Below are 17,018 nucleotides of genomic sequence, written 5' to 3' on the forward strand. Positions count from 1 at the left end.
ATTTTGTTGCACACTTTTGCACACACTTGTTAAAATTAAAAGTCCTTTAATTTTCAATGTAAACACATGGCCCTCCTCATCCCCAATCAGCCCCCTCCGCCGGCCCCACCCAATTAACCCTCCTTCCTCACCGGTGATCATGAATCTAATGCTGTTGCCGCAGATTCAGAAGCCGAGCAGGGGGCCGCCACTTGGGCAGCGACCACGTGGTCTACGACGTCGACGTGAGGCAGGAAGGGGAGGCCTAGCCCCATTTGGAGGTCACTCCCATCACCAAGTACCAGTTCGATCCACACCTCGTCTTTGGCTGCTAGATTGCCGTCAATTAGTCCTATATCTGCTACAGTTTGCACCAGGGCAATCTCTGCAAACCAATGGTAGGGTTTTTGCTGGAGATCTAGATCAGGCTTAAGGTTTTGGAGAGCATGGTAGCAACTCTGGCGTCGGCGGTTTGATGGTCCCTAAGCCGGCAAGCCGATGAGGCAGAAATTGAAAATTTGGGGAGGAGAGAGAGAGAGAGAGAGAGAGAGAGAGAGAGAGTTTCAATTCGAAGCTAAGAACGAGAGGGGAGAGATGTTGAAGAGAGAGAGAAAATGTATTTTGTGAATAAACAAAGGAATGTGAAAGCTACAATGCTACCCAATGCATTGGGTAGCACTGTAACATTCCTAAAGAACAGAAAAATATAGGGAAGCTGCTATAGCTTATAGGTGGCTTTTTATGACTTTTTTGAAATTTTTCCTAAAATTTAGGGAACACAACACTTATAGGGTGGCCGCAAGGAATGCTCTAATTGATCAGCTTTCTGTATAGGTTGAGTGATCAACCCTCTACTTATAGAACATCAACTGGGTTATGGGCCCTCGTGATGAAATATTAACTGGTTTGTGGCCCTTCATTGTTAAATTATGGCCCCCATGAGAAAATGTTTGCTCAACCATTGGTGGAGATGTTGTGGGCTTTTTTTGTTTACATTTCGGCCTAAAATCGTGGACCAATCAGAAGTACTGGCCTCCTCCAATGGATGGGATCACATCCCTTAAGCTAGCAATAAAAAAAAATAAAAAATAAAAAATAGCCCTCAACAACTATTTATTTATTTTATGGATTAATAAGTTGCTATGCTGCTCCCATACTATTTTTAAAGTAGATATAAATATTTACAAGTTACCTCATGTAAGATCATTAAGTGTGTTTTTATAGTTCAATACCTACCTTTTAAAACCTTCCACATTAACATACAGTATTAATATTTTTAGAAGCCCTTATTAAAATAAATTTTTAATCAAAATTGGAATATAACACAAACTCTAAAAGTTAGATCTGTAACTTTTGTACAATAGAAGGAACATCTAACATATTAACTTAATAATTATTATTTTTAATATATTAACTAATAATTACATTTTTCCCTATATATATATATATATATATATAACGTTTACTTTAAGGACAAAGTAATTTTTGCATTGATAGTGCCAACACAGAAAGAACAAAGTTATTCCATTATTGTTTTCTCTCATGAAGGCAAGTCATGGTATTATCAATTAAGTAATTATCACAAGAGAAAATATGAAGTTATCCAAAATATTATTCTTATTGTTAGAAGCCAAATATTAGGGAAAAAAAAGTTTAGGAAACAACATACCTGATCCGATTATTTTTACTGGATCACTTTGGCGTTTTTCTACGTTTTGAATGTTCATACGAATTTCCTCAGTGGAAGAAGCCAGTTGAACGTGTATACCTTTCATCGAAAAAGATCAATGAACCTCAAGTAAGAATTCGGAAATAGTCTCGCATGAGCAATTTTCTTTTGAGCAATAAAAAAGATGAAATAAACAACTATTCAATATCAGTTAGAAATTTGGCTTTATCCTTAAGTGTGTTGCAACATTTGAAAGGTAAGACAAATAGCACCAGATATACGGGTGCAGATGGTCCAATTAATAAATCTTCCTTAGCTTCTTGGTTGAAACCTGTCTAGTAGTAAATCACACACATTCCTGGTGTGTGGGTTCAGGGTCCATGAATCATGTTTGCATACGTTGTAGGGGTTCTAGCCTTCTAGGTAACCAGGCAAACTAAGTGAAAGGGAGATACGTACCTAACACTAGCTTGGAGATGGAACAAGAGTTCCAGTTCACTCCACTGGAGTTATTTATTTTCATTTTGGTTTAAGAGTTTTTGTTTTATCATACTGTCTCTATGTATGAGCAGAAATTTAATTTTTGTGACACATTTTGGTTATGTGGAAATTCCTCTATTTTGAGGGATACCATGATAGTTAAGAAAGGTAAATGTTTACCTGTTCTGTATTTATCATGGATGGTCTGTATATTATTACTCCTTATGAGTATGCAATTAATAACTCTATCCTAGAACCAAGTTGTAGCTTTTTATTGTTAAAGAGAAAGGTTCCTTTCGACTTTGAGGATAACCTAGTTTGTGAATCATGTTTGGAGGATAAAATGACCAATAGACCATTTTCTGGAAAAGGATATAGGGCCAAAGATTTGACAGATTTTGTACATACTAATGTATATATGTAGTCCCATGAGTGTTTGAGCACAAGGAGGTTATGAGTACTTAATCATGTTTACTTATGATTATTCAAGGTATGGTTATGTGTATCTAATGCATGGAAAGTCTAAAGCATTTGATAAGTTCAAAGAGTTTTGGTTTGAAGCCGAGAAACAATTAGGTTAAAACGCAGGCCCTTTGATTTGATCGAGGTGGCGCATACTTCCTCAGAAAATTCAAGGACTACTTGTTAGAGGCTAGGATTGTATCCTAATTGACCGTACTAGGGACTCCCTAGCAGAATGGTGTGGCAAAGATAAGGTACAAGACTCTTTCATAAATGGTAAGGGCTATGACGAGTCATTGTACTCTACCTACATCCTTTTGGGGATTTTCCCTAGATACTGCATCATACTTGCTTAATTTGGTACCTTCTAAATCTGTTCCCAAGACACCTGTCTGTTAGTATTTTATGTTGGCTACAATCTGGATGACAAAAACACTTTATGTAATGATTGCATTTTAACAGGATTGTCGGTCTTATTCAGAATCTTCAAGTTATATGGACAATGTTAATTTCAAGCCATGTGCCTTGTTACAAGTTTTTAGAACAACGTTCATGAAGATTCTATGCAAAATTCCAAGTCAGCTAACCGGTTCCTGTGCAACTGTCCGAACGAGCCTTTGAAGGTTTCTAGACGCCCCGCAGTGTTTAGAAGTTTCAGCGTTGCATACGTCCGGACGTCAGGCAACACTGTTCGGATGCTAGGTCAAGCTTCTCCAATTTCTACACGGAGTTGGATTTCAATTGACACTATTTGAGAAGTTTTTGCAAGATGTCCGGACGACGTGGCACCACGTCCAAACGCTGTCCAACATTCCAGAATATTCTGGGTTTCCTTTACGAGCATGGCAAGGAGTTATAATGAAGGCTGTCCGGACGCTCGGCCAAGCCGTTTGGACGTGGACCTGTTATGGGAAGAATTGCAATATTCTAGAAGACGGTCGTAGAAGACCGTCTGGACGAGGCTAACTTCTGTCCGAACGCTCCACAACCAAAGTCTGATTTTGAGCAGAATTATGTTTTCTTAAGCCTATAAATAGAGGGCTCTAAGCTTGTTATTTGTAAGAATTAAGTATAGAATTCCATAGTGCTTAGAGAAAGTGTTTAGGGAGAATTGAAGATCCACTAGCTCTCTAACTGTTGCCGATGTGTACTACCATTGTTCGTGTGAAGTCTATCTTAGGGGTCAGCCCTAAGATAAAGAAATTCATCAAAGACCCCTTCAAGTAGAATACATAGATTAAACTAAAATTTATGGTTTTATTTTTTAATTCATTTGAATGTTTTATGAATTAGACTAAAATTAGGAATCTTTTAGTATAATACCTATTATATTTCACTACAAATAAAACGCAAATAAATCTGAACATTATTAAAAAAAGAAAACAAAGAAAAATAAACATTTTTTTTAATGAAAATTTAATCTCATAGGTAGACATGGTTGAAAACGGAAAGTATAAAGAAAAAAAAAATAGCAAGAAGAATATATGGATTCTAATTATAAAAATGCATAAAACACAAAGATACAAATAAACAACAAAATTTTATATTAAATAGAAACACCAGACTGGATCAACGCTCAATTCGACCTCCATAAAACCAAAAAAAGAAAAAGAAAATAAAGAAAGCAAAGTCCTTAAAAAAAAAAAAAAAAATTATGTACTTCAACACTCTATTCTTGTCTTTAATGTCGTTGTATACTCTTGATTTCACAATTCAAGATGATTCAAACCCTAAAGAGAGAGATGTATAAATAACAAATCTAATAGAGTAATATGACTTTTTAGCTTACTTATACGGTTTCTTTTTTCACTGTTTTATTATACGTTGAGGTTATCTTACTAATATGTCTAATTTTTTTAGAATTAATGCATGCAATACCTATATGGTCAATTATGCGTAGTTAATGTAGTACGCTCTTAATTTTAAATTTTGTCTCTCTATAGTTTTGGAAAGTAATAAATTCTGAAACCATAATATTCCAAATTGGTATATGTCATTAATAATTTGGAATAAATCCACGTAGGAGGTAATAAATATATCTAAGTAGTGCATTAAAGCAGTTAATGAACAGCATTAGTATAAGAACAGCTAACAATCTCTTATTAGAAATTACACAATTATTAAGTTAACGTACACAAGGGTTAACTTAAAAAAAAAAAAAAAAAAAAAAAAAAAAAAAAAAAAAAACCGTAGAAATATGTATATATATATATATATATATCCAATTATAGAAATTAATGAATACTCTATCATAATTTTTTAATGGGATTTCTTATTGCTTTTGCTGTCAAATCACCCAACCTAATTGTGTGGATATATAACAAAATATAATAAGCAAAGAGAGAAGAGATTGGTACTAACTGGAGTAGATCCATCGTTTCCAAAACACAAGCCGACTTCCACTCGGGAATGCAGAAGCCATAGAAGCCAATGCGTACAAAGGGCTGTTTTGAGCACAAGTTAAACTTGGACAACGGTGGATTAAATCCAAAGCAATATCTGTACGTTGTGTCGATCGTACCAGCAACGACGCACAAAAAGGAAATTATATTAATGAGAATATTTTAAATCATCCGAAATAGAGGGCACTGGATGGTTAGACAGAGTACGTTGTTACCTAAAGTTCTGGTATATATTGCCTGAGTACAAAGTCTAGCACCATTTTCTGAATTTAGATCTTCCAGCGGAGTGAGAGAATAGAGATAGCGAGCCAAATCAATATGCCCAAAAGCCATAGCCTTAATAACTGGAATTAATTGATCCTTATCTTTAATACTGACCAACTTCTTGTTCTTTCTAAGCATGCACGCTGCCATCCTGTAGTTTCCGGTATTAGCTGTCTCAGCCAGAGCTGTGCGACAGTTGCTGTTTTTTATTGCCAATTCTTCCTCCGACATTACATCCACTAACTTCTCCACCATATGCTCCTGCCCAGCATTAACAGCAACGTGAAGAGCCGTCTCGCCCTGAATTGTGATATTTGCAACCGCTGCACCCGGTTGGTGTTTAAGGAACTCCTCTGCAGCTTTCCAATCACCACTTTCCACAGCCCTTTTTAAGGCCTCATACCCTGCATATATAGTTCTTTTTTCTCATTTTCGTGGAATGATATATAGTGAAATGAAGCCATATATATGTTCTGACATATATCAACATGCATGCATGCATGGCTACTACGACTATCGGATGTTCTTTAATTTTCTTTCGATCGATTTTAAATTTCAGATTTAACGTACTCAATATAGATATATGTAAAGGTCATTAATTAGAATTAGTACCAACAAGAAGCAAGCCACGTCAAGCCAAGTGAGATGCCTGCCTAGAACTTTATAACATATATAGGAAAGTTGGAAGGAAAAATCTTATATATTAAAAAGCAAAGTTTTATTAGTTAATTCGATCTCCTGACTGTTTATATATGGGTATATATATAACGCACCATCAACAAACTACTAGATTTTGTGCGTAGTTTTCATATCACACTAAATTGATAGTCGAATTGAAAACTTCATGTACCGACTATTTTTTGGTTAGATAGTTTACTATACCCTGCAATAAAACCAATAAAAATCAATTGAACTAATGATTTTCCGAAAATAATAAAATCGACCAAGTGAACTAGGTTAAATAACAAATTGATGACACATCTTGCATTTATATGTCGTATGTTAATTGATATTTTATTGGGCAAGTCTACCTTAAAAACCCTGATTTGGTGAGGGGTGGTGACCTTCATTTGTGAAGAGTGACTAGCCCTTTGAGAAGGGAGTACATGCTCATCATATCCGTCAATTTTCTTTTATTTTTTTAATGAAAATTTTTATTTTGTTATTTTTTCTATTAGCTAGGCTAAATTTTCCAAGTGAAATATACAATTGACACATGATTTATCAAACCCAAACTGCATTTCATTAATTTAGTGGTTTGGTGTGGCACGTTGTCAGTTATTTAAAAATTAAGTTGACCAATGGGCCTATTTAAAACTGTGGTAAAACCTAAAAACTTAATTATCGAAATTGAAATCGCAACAAAACATAAAACTGATTTTGATTTTTCCCTTAATCTTATTATATATTTTGAATGTTTGAGCATCTGCACTGTTGAGAGAGAGAGAGAGAGATAGAGACCTGGCACGTTATACTTCTCTGCCAACGTATCCCAAGCAATTTTTGCCGAAGGAATCTCAATAATCTCAGAAAATGTGTCCGGTCCGCATGAAATTTGGATTATATGTAAGGCCTTGGAATTCTTCTGACTCCAAGCCTTAAAAGCAAATTCATCTTCTTTTCTTGGAGGTTCGGTGGTTGCTTCAATTATGTCCCAAAGATCATGGGCCATCAAATAGGTTTTTACCCGAACACTCCAATCAACATAATTATCTTTCTCAAGAACTTTAAGAACTGCACTCAAAAGCAATCTTTGTTTGAGTGTTTGAGCATGCATATATGTGCATTTGACACAGAGAGAGAGAGAGAGAGAGAGAGAGAGAGAGAGACCTGAGCTAGTATTTTGAGTGAGACCAGTATTTTTAGAGATGTTGTACTTTTCTGCCAAAGTATTCCATGCACTTTTAGCCGAACTAATCTCCTTAATCACAGACAATGTGTCTTTTCCGCATGATTTTTGGATTACATGTAAAGCCCTGGAATTCTTGTCGCTCCAAGCCTTGAAAGCAGCTTCATTTTCTTGCTTAGGAGGTTCGGTGGTTGCTTCAACTGTTTCCCAAAGATCTTGAGCCATCAAATACGTTTTTACTCGAACACTCCAAGCCACGTAATTATCTTTCTCAAGAACTTGAAGAACAGCTGTACTCGAGGCATCCTTTATTTCCATGTTTAATCTGTGTGAGTATATCTGGGTGGTGTTAGAAGCATAATGAAAGATAATAAAAGTAATTAATAAAAATGATAGATATTATAATTCTATCCAATATAAAATTATTATTTTTATTTAACAAAAATTAATCTAGTGGTTAGTTGAGAGTGCCACATCTAGCATTGCTCTAAGTAATAACAGGAATTCCTTGATGGACTTCCCTAATCCCCTTACAAACTATTAACTAACGTTTAATCATTTGGTTACTTATTTTTTCCTGATTAATAATTATTTATTAGGAAAACCCAACAACCGAAATTAATACACAATTACACGAGAAGTCCGTATGACTAGCTAGTGAGAGAGAAAAACAAAAAATTAGGCATCTACTTTGATATAACTACAAATTCTAAGAACGATGAGAAACAAAATCGTTTAAAAATACGAAAGAATCGTTGAAGAGCTTTTTTATTGGGTAAGTAAATCAAATGAAGAGCACACGAACACGAACTGCAGTTTTGGAATTAGAAGTTCTGCTTCTCAAATGTAGCATTCATTGTATTCATCTGCTTCTATGGTGATGGTTGTTGGTGTAATAAATCAGCATAGGGCTGATGCATATAAACAATTAATTAATATATATATAAAATACCCTCTCAAGCAGCCCAATATATGGTAATCACCAGGTCTGTCACGTAGCAAGCATTTGATGAGCATATTCAGGAGACTCTCACTTTAAAAAGACGTCTCTCCAAAAATAAACAGAAGCTCAGGTATCACGTTCTCTCCTTACCAAAACTTTTTCTATTATGTCATTCCCTCAAATAGATTATTAACTTCAGAATTTGAGTGTCTCTGGTCTCCGGTAGTTTTTCGGTGACTATTTTCTCTGCTTTGCAGAAGCTTTGTCGCAAGTCTGGCCGTCTGAAAAATTGCTCTAACAATGGTCTAGCGCAGAGTTAGGGTGGTCGAGAAGCGGCAAACAACCTCTATGGCTCACATAAAAATTTATAAACTTAATTAATTATAAGTTTCGGCTCTCCCCTCACTTTGCTTAGAATGGCTAGTGAAAATTGTACACTTGTACGTTGTTGGATCATGTTGAGCACATACGTAGAGGCTTCGACTTTTAAGAAATGTCCCCATGTTCTCTTCGTGGAGTATCTTGAAATAATGCTTGTTAACGTTAAGGGTTGCTATATAGCTCCTCCAAAGGAAATTATTTGGTAAATCCTACCTATCACCATGTAAATTCTTGTCTTTGTTGTTAAGTGACCATGTATCTCAGAAGTTAAGCTTATAGGAAAGAGCAAAAGTAATCATTTAATTAATACTTTAATACTTTATTTGTGTAAAAGATATATATATGTATCTATAAAAGAAATTTTCTGGGAAAGTTACTAATATTTTATTCTTTAACTCAAACATTAAAAATGATCTTGAAAATATTTTATGGAAAATTATTTTGTCTCTTTGTGTAATTTTATGAATAGAAACCTTCCTTCTTAACATGAATACCAATATAGAGGAACTATTAAAAAACAAATCGCCCTAAAAACCTTTAATTCTAAGAAATGGCATACATTTAATTAGTAGTTCACAATGAAAAAAACCTTAAGTTTGCGGAATGGCTATTCCATTAGGAAAATGAATAATTATTCCTAGGAATAGAAGGTGGCGGAATGAAATGGCTATTCATAATATTTAGTTTGGTAAGAATACATATATTTTAATTGGAATTTAATCAAAATTACTAAAAACAACCCACATTTTTTTTAAAAAAAAAATTAAAAAGAAAATCAAATTATTAAACGAACAAAAGAAAAAAAGAAAAGAAAAAGAAAACCAATGGGTGGCCGACCACCCATTGGGGTGGTCGGCCGCCCACCAAGAGCCGGGAGTGGCCGCAGCCACCCACGAAGCCAGTTCGCGGCCACCCCCGAAGCCAACCCAGAGTGGCCGCGGCCACCCCCGATGAGAATCGAGGGTGGCACAAGCCACCCCCAAAAGCGTCGAGGGTGGTCGCACCACCCCCGGAACGCCTCAGGGGTCCACCGCGAGGTGTTCCAGGGCTGGTGGGTGGCCGGCCAGCCAGTTAAGGGTTTGGTTTTTTGATTTTTTTTTTAAATAAAATATAAAATAAATAGTTTTTTCTGTAAAATATTGTATTTACCTCAAGGAATAGCTATTCCTCTCATTTTTTAGAGGAATAGGTATTCCTCTTCGTAAAAGAATATATATTCCAATGGAAATAACTATTCCAAAGAATAGACTCCTACCAAACAAAAGAATGACTATTCCATAGGAATAGCCATTCTATTCCAAGGGTCTATTCCGCGAACCAAACGAGGCCTAATGGTTTCTAAGGCTGCATTGTACTCTCATTAACTTGATTGTTTACAATACAAAGGTCCATATTTTTAAGGTAACAAGTAAATACAAGTATGTCCCCGAGAGGATTTGATTACAATCAACTGTTAAATAGAGAATATTTCAATATTGACCTAATATATAATATATGGAAATTCTAACGGTGATGAAAAAGTTTTGTTCTGATTTAATGAAATCCTTATATTTCCATTAAAAAAAAAAAAAAAAAAAAAAATTGAATCAAGTACATGCAACTTATAGTTCAACGTACTTCTTTATCCAAAACACAACCATCCAGGTTCAACCGCTTACTTAACCATGTTTTAAAAGTAATATAGTATTTGTTAGTTCGTATCCTAATACAAATTTGAACAATAAAATTAAAGATCTTGTCAGGAATAATAATACATATAATTTTTTTTATTTTTTTTTCATTTATCGAAACCCTAAAGTACAATTCGATCAATGAAAAATGTCAGAAAACTGAATCAGAAAAAGGAGATTTGGTGGTGTTGATCACTTGGATACCCAACAACACCGAATCGCTCAATACAACAAAGATGACTTTCAACGACAAAGCAAAATTGGTTATATGGGAAACCATTGATCGCTGCTAAATGTGGATCTGTTACAATTGTAAACTTTCAGCAATCAGACCATCTTTGTGACTAATAATTGATTAAAGATCACTAATACTCTAACGCCAACAATTCTCTCCACAGCTAAAATGGCGGGAGGATCGGATATCGTTGTTAATGTTAGTCTTTAGCAATGGCTAAGAATTGTCATATATATATATATATATAACAATGAAATATGCTTATATTTCATTTGAAATGAGTAATATTATTTAGTAAGTACTATCGAATAATTTTGCACTCCAAAGAAGGAAGGGGAATAAAGCCTCTATGATGAACCATATCTGGTCTCTTTTTGCTAGATCAGGTTCTCTTTGGGTGGCTTGGATGGAGAATACTTGGTTGAAGGGAATGAACTTTTGGCAGGTTCCTATTCCTCAGAATTGCTCCTGGAGTTGCAAAAAACTTTGCAACTTAGAAATGTTGCTAAGATGTTTCTCAGTTTCAAAGTTGGGGATGGTAGCAAAATTTTCCTTTGATATCATATTTGGCATCCTAATGGGTGTTTAATGGAAAAATATGGTTTTAGGATTGTATATGATGCGAGCTGTTCTATTGGTCCTAAACTGCCTTCCATCATTAGAAATGGGGAGTGGTTTTGGCCAAGTACTAGATCTGAAAGTCTTGTGGAGATTCAAAGTAGACTCCCGGAAGTAGATATTGGTGACACAGACATTCCTCTATGGAAATCCAATAAAGGTGTGTACTCATGTGCAGAAACTTGGGAGCAGCTAAGGATTAAACTTCCTGTTGTTGAGTGGTATAACATGGTTTGGTATCCTCTGGCTATACCTAGACAGTCCTTCATTCTCTGGTTGGTATGTAGGGATGCTTTACAGACTAAAGATAGGATGTGTTGTTGGGGGTTTGATGGCCCTATGGACTGCTTGTTCTGCCATGCTCGATAGGAATCTAGAGATCATATGTTCTTTGGATGTAGTTTTAGTAGGAGGATATGGCATGCCTTAATGTCAGATTGTTTTATCCAAGATCTGCATGTGGAATGGGATGAAAAAGAACGAAAGAGATGAAAATTTTTAAGAATAAAAATATAAAAACGAAAAAATTGAAATTATATATATATATATATAAACTGAAATATTTTTTTTAAAAAAAAAAAAAAAAAAACTGAAAATTATATAAAAAAAAAAATAATATTTTTTAAAAATTTAAAACAAAAAAAAAATGAAAAAGCGGTTTTTTATTTTTTTTTGTTCTTTAATTTTTTAAATTATTTTGTTATTTTTTTTATATATATAACTATAAGAATTTTTCTAATTTTATAAAAAGTATTTTTATCATTAGGAGGAATATTAACATTTTTTTTTTATAATTTAAGTAGAACATTAATACAATTAATAGTTTAAAAAATATTGACAATAAAATTGTAATTAGAGAAAATGTGTCCTTTTCTCTTCTATTTCTAAGCTGAACTCATACCACTGAGGCAAAGCCGCAAAAGACAATAAATAGAGAATATAAAAAGGAAAATAAAGGGGAATCAGTATGCTTGCCTCCCGGAGCAAGAATCACCTTTTCTTCTGGACTTTGCTTGCGTCAGAGACCAATGTATTCTATCTTTTTTGCTTTTACTTTTACCTCTTCAAGCTAATAAACACCGGCTCAAAACCCTCAAACAAAAGACACTATCCAGAACAACTTATTCAGTCATTACTACGTGAAAACAACAAATTTATACTAACAACTTCTGTAAATAACAACTAGTTATAAGCTCTTTACATTTATCTAGTTTCTTAAAAGATTCCTTAACAAGGATTTGAGTACAAATTTTTCATGTAATCTGTTTAACCATAACTTCCTTAGTTCTCAAATTATTACTGTGCACCAAAGCATTTCTTTTGTTGCCGAAGATAATAAATACATGCACCTAAACAAAGTTTACCAGGACTAACTTTTGCCGACAAATTCTTTTCTCGCTAAAAAATTCTAACGACGAGCCATGTTCATCACTCATCAGTAAAGGAACCAAAAACGCTCCATACTTGCCGATTGAAACTGGAATTGATCCCAAGAAGCCACGGCCGAAATCAACACTTCCACGGGACCACCATCAAACCATTTGGGAACCAAACCTCCCATAATACGCTCACAAAACCCATGCCAAATCGCCATAAAAAAACCTCACATCTTAATTATCTTTTTCAATTTAAATGAGGCCAAAGTAGAAACTACGTACTTCCCATTTGTTAGTTTGTTACCCTTAGAACTTTCTTTCTTATAAATGCTTTTCTTTTTCTTTTCTTCTTTTTTTCCAAATTTGTTACTGCATCGAACTTTAAAAAATATATATATAAAAAAAAAATACATTGAAACAAACAAAGGTGCAGTTTTATTATTACACGACTTAAAAACAAAATTAACTTCAAACAAAGGTTCACATTGATGCAAACATAAAATTTGATTTTTTTTAAAAAAAATTCAAACAAATAACAAATAATTACTTACAGTTGCAAGGTTGGACGAGCTGTATCCCAAAACTGCCGCTGATAAGTCCCAACGTGCAGTAGCGATCGCCCGTAGAAGAACTTAAAAGAAGGAAAGCTATACCCCAAAAAGAACTGAGCGCCGGACTCCTTCAGTCGATCCCTTCCGTCCTCTTATTGACACCGATTAGATTCCGAAACACCATCAAGTGATTAATTTTGGTGACCTTTTTTCCTTTTTCAATCCTAACCGTCCATTTCCTTCGCTCCCTTTCTTCCGCTTATCATTCTCCTAAAATTAGTGTGACACTGATTAGATTCCCATACACCATCAAGTGGTCACCCACCGGGTCCTTTTGCCTTATTGAATCTTAACCGTTCATTTCCTTATTGAATCCTTGACCGTCCATCTCCTTCACAAAGAAATACTCCTTATTAAATCTTAACCGTCATTTCCGTATCATAATTTTTCCTTGGTGAATCTTTGGCGGTCCATCTCCTTCACAAAGAAATATTCAGTTATTTTACCAACCCGGATCGCTTTAAAATATATATATATATATATATATATATATTGATCAGATGCCCACACTGTTTATACACAACAATGTTGGGATCATTGTGTACATCAAGTAAGCAGCAGAATAGGATCCGATAGAAATCACGCAGTAACTTAGGAATAAAATAAGAGATTTAGATTCATATTTCATTGGATGATCTTTCTTGTAGGAGAAATGATTTTTTGCCACTTCAAGACACAACTCTTGATCACCTTGTTTATGTGGCAAAGTGGCTCTCTAGATAGCATTAGGGTTTTTTTTTTCTAAAAAAAAAAATAAAAATAAAAATAAAAGTTGACACGTGGGCAAAAGTGATTGAGAATTGTATTTTAGAGTGGCAATGTATTATATCTCTTCTTGTAGCCTTGGGGTTACATTTATATGAAACAGATTGACGTTGTACAAGGAAATGTAATTCATCTTATTGTCTTGCTATTTTGGAAATGGGTTATGTGAGGAAAGTAGCCGTTTGCATTTTATTGATGGAAACTAATTCCTTGAGGATTGCCGCCTTCCATGTTGGATACTTGTTATCCATCTCTGCTTCCCTACCTTGTTTTCAAGTTTGAAAATCAGGAAAGCGATTGTGGAGGGAGTGCGCTTCTTCCCAGGTAGCGTCTTTCGGGGGTAATTTAATCTATTGGATTGGCTGAAGGTGCCATCCTGCTTTTGGATTGAGAAGTGCTGCACTTATCAATTTTGGTTTTCTTTTAAAAGTTGATTTTTAAATAATGTGTCAATCATGAATGAAATTTACTATTTTGAAAAATATATTATCATCTCATTGGATGGGGATACATTTTCAGGATCATTTTTTGAAGAAAAAAAATGGAAACTAGAGCATTTTCCTTTTGAATTGTAGACTCTCAAGGACGCGAAAGGATGTTACCTCAAGTTCGCCTTGTCCCTCAAAGGATGCTAAGGCACATGCCTAGATTTAGGTTCAGCCCATGACTCGTTTTAGAAAGGAGACAGTAGAGCATGGGGGGGATGATTGAGTCGGTAAGCTACGTTGCCCACTCTTTGGAGTACTTGGAAGGGCCCATAAAATTGTGGGGCAATCTTTATGGACTGTCGAGAGGCTATCGAGCTTTGGCGGTTTGGTTGTAGACGGAGGAAAATTATGTCACCTTCCTTGAATTCTCATTCAATTCGATGTTGGTCCACCTTTTGTTTCATGTGGTTTTGAGCGCAAGGTGTTGTTTGAGTGTTTGAAGGATATTGTCCCATATATGCTGCCAAAGTGTTGTCGACCTGAGTGACTGTTGTGGTCCCAGCTTCATACCCAACAAGGGTTGGGGGTGGTCGCCCCTATACGTATTTCGAAGGGGGTTATTTTTCGATGTATGATAGGTGGTCTTGAACCAATATTCTGCCCATAGAAGCCATTTGGCCCATTGTTTTGGTTGAGTGTTGACAAACATCGATTGACCACTTTTGTTGGCCATCTGTTTGGGGGTAATAACTGGAATTGAGTTTCAACTTATGCTCCGTTTGTTTCAGCTTAAAATTGTTTTTGGAAAATAATTTCGGCATTTTCTAGTGTTTGGTGGGGGCAAAAATAATAGTCAACCAAAAAATGATTTCCTTTTGATAAGAAATGTTTAGTAAATTTTGGAAAATGATTTATGCTTTTTAAAAGTGTAAATCATTTTCCTTAGATGACAGACGCATTCGACCATTTTTTAAACGACACAGTCGACCTTCACGTCCAAGCAGTTGACCACCACCGGAATTCGACAACATTCGATCACTGTCGCCAGATTCCGGTCACCTTCGCCGGAATTCGGTCAACCCAGATTCCGACGACCAGAATGGTCATATTCTGGCCATTTAGTTGGATCTGGACAAAATGGCTAGATCCCGACCAAAATGGTTGGCTTTCGGCCGTTTTGGCCAGATTCCGGCCACTTTCGTCGGAATTCAACCAACCCAGATTCCGACGAAACTATCCGAATTCCGATAATAGTAGCCGGAATTCAGTGAAAGTGGTCGGAATCCTGCCAGTCAATGACGAAACCGGTGATTTTTATATTATTTTACATTAATATTTATATGTTGTGAATAAGACTTTTGATTTTGGTTTGGAAACGTGTTTCAACGAGGTTTTTGAAATGCGGAAAAATACTAAACACACCAAATTTGGTAGCCATAGGATAAAACCACATGTATTTGGTATAATGATCAACAAAAAGAAGGTAATAACGAGATCCATCAATTCCGGTATAATGAGCTGGTCCCCAAACATCAGTGTAAATAATTTCAAGAGGAGCATGACTTTGAAAACTAGTGACATGAAAAGGTTGTTGATGGGCTTTATTGATAGAACAAGAACTACATAACGAAGAGAATTTATTTGGTACAACCGGAAGAGAAAAATTGTTAACAAGATTTTGAACTGTTTTGAGTGATGGATGTCCAAGACGCTTGTGCCACCCGTCAATGGAGGTCTGTTCATGCACATTAGCAACCATTTTTTAAGGAGACGCCACCAGTGATTTCGGAAATGTGTAGATACTGTTTTTATATGCACCTCTTAGGAGACGCCACCAGTGATTTCGAATTGTGCATGCCATTGAAGAAAAGTGGAGGGTGTTAATTTCTCATTGATTTGTGTAGTGATATTCAGAGCAATGAAAGGTGTGTTGGTGGATGAAGGGGGTTGGGTATTGAGATTAAGGGTTGGGATTTGATATGTGGAAGAAGACATTATGGAGATTGGGATTGTTTGCTTGTTAGAGACTAGTAGCTCTGATACCACATAATGGAATAAAACTGCACAATTTGAATAAAGATTTTCCCACACTTTTCATTGATGTATAATCAGAGTTATATACATAACATTACAAGACTATTCTAGGAACTAGTTATAATGACAACCGTTACAAATAATTTGAATATACAACCGTTACAAATAATTTGAATATCTAACCGTTACAAAAAATTTGAATATGCAACGGTTACAAATAATTTGAATTTGCAATAGTTACAAATAATTTGAATATGCAACAGTTAAAAATCAAGGCTAGATAGAATGGCCTTGATTTGTGCAATCAGCCTTTATAAGTTGTGCGTGTATGATATTCACAAAATTGCCGAAGGCCTATAGGAAGAATAACACCTTGCGTGGTCCGTTCAATACATTGTATCCACACCAACATATAGAAGTCTCTACTTCACATGATCAAGACATTTAAGATAATCATAATTGATATGTTATAGTCTTATCAAATGGAATTCCCAATTTCATTATTGACCACGAACAATAGTTTATAAGTTAGATTATGGTTTAAGATCTTTTACATGATAATCTCATTAACACAACTTAAACCATATTTGTTAGTATTTTATACGGGCAACATTTTGGTTGACAAAAACACTTTATGTAATGGTTGCTTTTTAACAAGATGATCGGTTCTTTTCAGAGTCTTCATGTTATATGGACAGTGTTTATTTCAAGCCATGTGACTGGTCACAAGTTTCTAAAAGATGTCCATAAAGATTCCATGCAGTTTCCAAGTCAAAACAGTCGATTCCTGTGCAACCGTCCGGATGGGCCTTTGAAGGCGTCTGGACACCCCTCAGTGTCTAGAAGCTTTAG

The 17,018-nt window shown here is 35.2% G+C and overlaps 1 protein-coding gene across 1 annotated transcript in view; it reads right to left on the bottom strand.

Annotated features, from left to right (window-relative positions):
• LOC133879446 (uncharacterized) overlaps window positions 1-13,025 on the bottom strand; it is a 28,460-nt gene extending 15,435 nt beyond the window's left edge. Inside the window, exons 1-6 of the mRNA XM_062318018.1 lie at window positions 12,880-13,025; window positions 7,087-7,430; window positions 6,718-6,990; window positions 5,208-5,660; window positions 4,952-5,089; window positions 1,649-1,747 (exon numbers count right to left, since the gene is read on the bottom strand). Of these exons, the coding sequence (XP_062174002.1) occupies window positions 1,649-1,747; window positions 4,952-5,089; window positions 5,208-5,660; window positions 6,718-6,990; window positions 7,087-7,423 (1,300 nt within the window). The 5' untranslated portion in view covers window positions 7,424-7,430; window positions 12,880-13,025. The remainder of the gene's footprint in view (window positions 1-1,648; window positions 1,748-4,951; window positions 5,090-5,207; window positions 5,661-6,717; window positions 6,991-7,086; window positions 7,431-12,879) is intronic.
• Window positions 13,026-17,018: the final 3,993 nt, after the last annotated feature.

Source organism: Alnus glutinosa, chromosome 10, assembly GCF_958979055.1.
Source record: "Alnus glutinosa chromosome 10, dhAlnGlut1.1, whole genome shotgun sequence".
Classification (NCBI taxonomy): Eukaryota; Viridiplantae; Streptophyta; class Magnoliopsida; order Fagales; family Betulaceae; genus Alnus; species Alnus glutinosa.